Source organism: Hippocampus comes, unplaced genomic scaffold (genome assembly GCF_001891065.2).
Source record: "Hippocampus comes isolate QL1 unplaced genomic scaffold, H_comes_QL1_v1.1 scaffold85, whole genome shotgun sequence".
NCBI classification, from domain to species: domain Eukaryota; kingdom Metazoa; phylum Chordata; class Actinopteri; order Syngnathiformes; family Syngnathidae; genus Hippocampus; species Hippocampus comes.
Genome location: NW_017805540.1, coordinates 647,452 through 651,414, shown reverse-complemented (window position 1 = coordinate 651,414; position 3,963 = coordinate 647,452). Strand labels below are relative to the sequence as shown.

Below are 3,963 nucleotides of genomic sequence, written 5' to 3'. Positions count from 1 at the left end.
AATAAAAATTTAGTAAAGTCATCCAACATTTCTGCGCAGCCAGCCAATTCCCTTTCATTCAAGCAGGGCTGAAAGTACTCACATGTACAACAACAAAAAAAAAAAGGCTTTAAAAGTAAAAGTACTGATTCAAATTATTCATTTGAGGAAAAGTTAAAAAAAAAAAAAAACTCTGGAATGTACTTACCGGTAAGTGCAAAAGTAAAAATTAATGAATAAAATAAAAAAGTCAGTCGCTAATGGTGTCATGGTGCCTGACTTGTGTGCGGGCAGTGTGGGATCGGTTCCCACTCAGTGACGGTGTGGATGTGAGTGTGAATAGTTGTTGGTCCCTACGTGTGCCCTGTGACTGACTGGCGTGTCGTCCGCCTTCCGCCCAAAATCAGCTGGGACAGGCTCCAGCAACTCCGTGACCCTGTTCAGGATACGCGGTGTTGAAAATGGATGGATCATGGAAAAAGTCATCAGATAGCCAAAAATTCATATTTATGCTTCATTACTTCCCAACAGTGCATACAAGTCAAGTGTATGGATCCAATTCATATTTTTGTGTGCCACACCTTAGGAAGGATTTCCTGGAGGAGATCCGAATCATGTCTCGCCTGATGGACCCCAACATTGTCCGTCTGCTGGCTGTATGCGTGGACACAGACCCTCTTTGTATGATTACGGAGTACATGGAGAACGGAGACCTCAACCAGTTCCTTTGCCATCTCAGACTAAAGGAGGTTGATGATGAGGACTGTGAAGCAGGACAGGAGGAGAAAGAAGACAGGAGGATGGTCAGGTAGATGCCATATCCTTCCATGTTTATTGTGACAGCAGACATTTCGGTGCTGTATCAGAAATTGTCCAAGTTGAAAGATTTTTACATTATGAAATTACAAAAAAAAAAAAAAAAAAAAACAATGCGAAAGATATCAAAAAAAGTCTGCATTTTTTGTCACACTATTTTACATATTTATTTGTCAAGACGAGCTCTAATTAAGCTTTCCGGAATCGGGAAAAGGTCACATGTGGGGGGGGTATGCGCGGGCATGTGTGCGCTCGCGCGCGTGCGTGTGAGTGATGGCGGAGAAGAAGGGAGGTACGGAGGAAGAAGTGAGGGAGTCGTAGCCGGCTTTGCGGGGAGCAGAGAGGAGCCGCGCACAAAATACAACAAGTGAGGAAACTGTTGCTCTGGGCGCAGGCTCGCTCTGCGGCGGAAGTCTCGTCAAGTTCACTTGTCAGAATTTAAGACTTGTCGCTTCCGTGCGACTTGGTGTCATTAAAGTGACACTCTTCTCATCATTTCCGTCGTGTTTCTTTTTGTCTTTGAGTATGTATGAGTGTGTTTTTCTTTTTTTTTTAACTGGCAAGAAAATAAGTTTGCATCGTCTTTGGATGTTTTTTCTTTCTGCAGCATGAGGAAGCAAACCAAAGACGCATTGACGGTGAGTTTATCTTTACTTGGCATTATAACTCTGCTACTTTTACTTTATTGGAGCGCACGATCCAAATGAGACTAATTTTATGAAAATGACAACACTTCGTATTGAATTTCGAGATTTTGCGAGCTGAGTTTGTCGAGTGTAATTGTTGAGGTGAATGAAGACCCCGAAATATCCAAATACATTGATTCTATATGTATAATAATAAAGAAATGTATTTTGTTCTCTGTTTAGTATCACATAAAATACAACTCATGTGATTATGAGTACATTTTCAAGGTGAAATCTAAACGTTTAGTCACAAAAAATATAACATCCAAGAAATATCTTGCCTGTACAAATATGATATATGCAATGATTGGAATATAAAGTGATCATTTTATTGCTTTGTATTAATGTGTGTTTAATTGTTGTTTTTCCCCTGCAGATTGTGAAGACCATCTGTGCTGTGATGTCCAAAATGTCTTTAAAACTAAAATCTTCCCGTGCGCTGCCTCGTTATGCAGAATCTGTGTGTTTCTGAACTGTAAGAGATTCCCATTTGAAAAGAAAAACTAGAGGACAACATAGTAGACTGATCTCATACAACGGTGACAGACAGTCAAACTAAAAAGAAAACAATTTGGGTGGAATAAACGAGCACATTTGTCAGTTTCAAGTGGACAGCCAAGTGAGCGCCATCCCCCAAATGTGGTGGGTGAGATGAACCCCAGTGGGAATACTGTAGACCCTACCTGACAGCTCTCTGCCTCAGCACACAAGAGCGTCGTGCCGTGGAACAAAACACCAACCATTCAGGAACTCTTGTCAGTGCCGAAGTTGAAACTGCTCATACATTGTCTCATAAAGAGGAAAAGATTGACAGTAAATGTACTGACGCAAGCAAAGGTCTGCCTCGACATTACCAGTCCCGCACACAAGCACACACGCTTGCAATATTGCTTTGGTGACGTTCCTCCCAGAGTTCAGCCTGGCCGGCACAACCATTCCGGCCAAGGGGGAGGAGGACTTCCTCACGCTGGCCGCCTCCCGCCTCAGCCGCAAGAAGCGCGTGATTGGGGCTGGAGTCGGCGTGGCCATGGTCCTGGTACTGCTGGTGGCCATCCCCCTACTGGTCCACACCACCAAAGGTGGCGCATCCGGAGGGGGCACGCATTACGAGATGCTGGGGAGCTGCAAGATGGTGTGCGACACTTTCACCCCACCTCAAGGAGAGCTGACAGGCTCCTCCCCTCAACCCCCAGACTTGGCAAACCGTAGGGGCAAACAGGGTTTTAGAGGAAACCCAGGACTTCCTGGTCCCCCGGGCCCTAAAGGTCCCCCCGGAGAGCCTGGGAAACCCGGTCCACCTGGGCCGCCGGGACCTGGGCCTGGTGGCTACGGCCCTTCCTTGTACACCCCCAAGATCGCATTCTATGCCGGCCTGCGGAAACAACACGAAGGGAGTGAGGTTCTGAAGTTTGATGACGTGGTGACCAATGTGGGGAACTACTATGAGCCCACTACGGGCAAGTTCACCTGCCCTCTGCCCGGCATCTACTACTTCACCTACCACGTCCTGATGAGAGGAGGGGATGGAACGAGCATGTGGGCTGACCTCAAGAAGAACGGGCTGGTGAGTGTGTATGACCACCACATGTCTTTGTCATGTTTGTTTTGGCGCATTGAAACATCTGCCCACATCAGGGTAACTTGGTTCGCTCGATATTTACTCTCAGCTGACAGAAGATGAGAAGGAAGACTGTTGTCTTCAATCGTAATCCAGATCTTAAAAAAAAAAAAAAAGATGTTCGTCAACATGTTACAAGATCAAACTGCAGATAAACCCCTGCAGAATTTGTGAATCGATAGGAGACTATTCTGCACAGAAGTCACGATCAAGGTATCTCAGGCCTCTAATTCAAGGACGTCAATCGATTGTCTTGTTTCATTTTTATTTATTTTTTTTAACAGATATGACTGGAAAGTAAAATGTGTTTCCATTATCCTGCTGAGGGTCTCAGTGGAGGTGGAGCCTATCACAGTTGAGCAAAACAAAAAAAAGGTTGACGACACCCCGAACTGGTCTTCGGTCAATCTAATACACGGGAAAAATTTGACCACCCACATTATTTTATGTGGCCCATGAAAGCAACTCAAGTGTGTCTACCTCTTGTTTCTTTCTAAATGAATTAATTTCATTTTGACAGGGAAATGTGCACCAAATTCATAAATTGCCTTCCTTTTTAACAGATGTGACAAGTATCTTGTTTCCATACCAACAATCATCACAGCACCGTACTGCTACAGCGGAAAAAAAAAAGAAAAATTCACATTGTAACATGATGTATTTCATGTTTGGAACGTGACAAATTTCCCATTATGCGATAAATTAAATGTTTCAACATGACACATTTAATGGGAAAAGTGACTTAGGCATTCAGCAGAACAAAACGAAGCAATTCCTTCCGGTGCCGGTTACTGGCAGAGCCCGATTTGGGTATGTGCTTTCTTTTTGTGTCTTAGAGATCAAATTTATGAGCTACGTAACACT

At 44.1% G+C, this 3,963-nt stretch overlaps 2 protein-coding genes across 2 annotated transcripts in view; both read left to right on the top strand.

Moving 5' to 3' along the window:
* The window catches only part of LOC109521166 (discoidin domain-containing receptor 2-like), a 10,368-nt gene extending 8,504 nt beyond the window's left edge, over positions 1-1,864 (top strand). The window contains exons 13-14 of the mRNA XM_019878826.1: positions 566-787; positions 1,858-1,864. Of these exons, the coding sequence (XP_019734385.1) occupies positions 566-787; positions 1,858-1,864 (229 nt within the window). The remainder of the gene's footprint in view (positions 1-565; positions 788-1,857) is intronic.
* A 447-nt stretch (positions 1,865-2,311) lies between these two features.
* On the top strand, positions 2,312-3,950 carry LOC109521165 (complement C1q-like protein 4). Its single transcript, XM_019878823.1, has 2 exons — positions 2,312-3,045; positions 3,936-3,950. Exons 1-2 carry the CDS (start codon positions 2,509-2,511, stop codon positions 3,948-3,950), a joined length of 552 nt encoding a protein of 183 aa, XP_019734382.1. The 5' UTR covers positions 2,312-2,508.
* Positions 3,951-3,963: the final 13 nt, after the last annotated feature.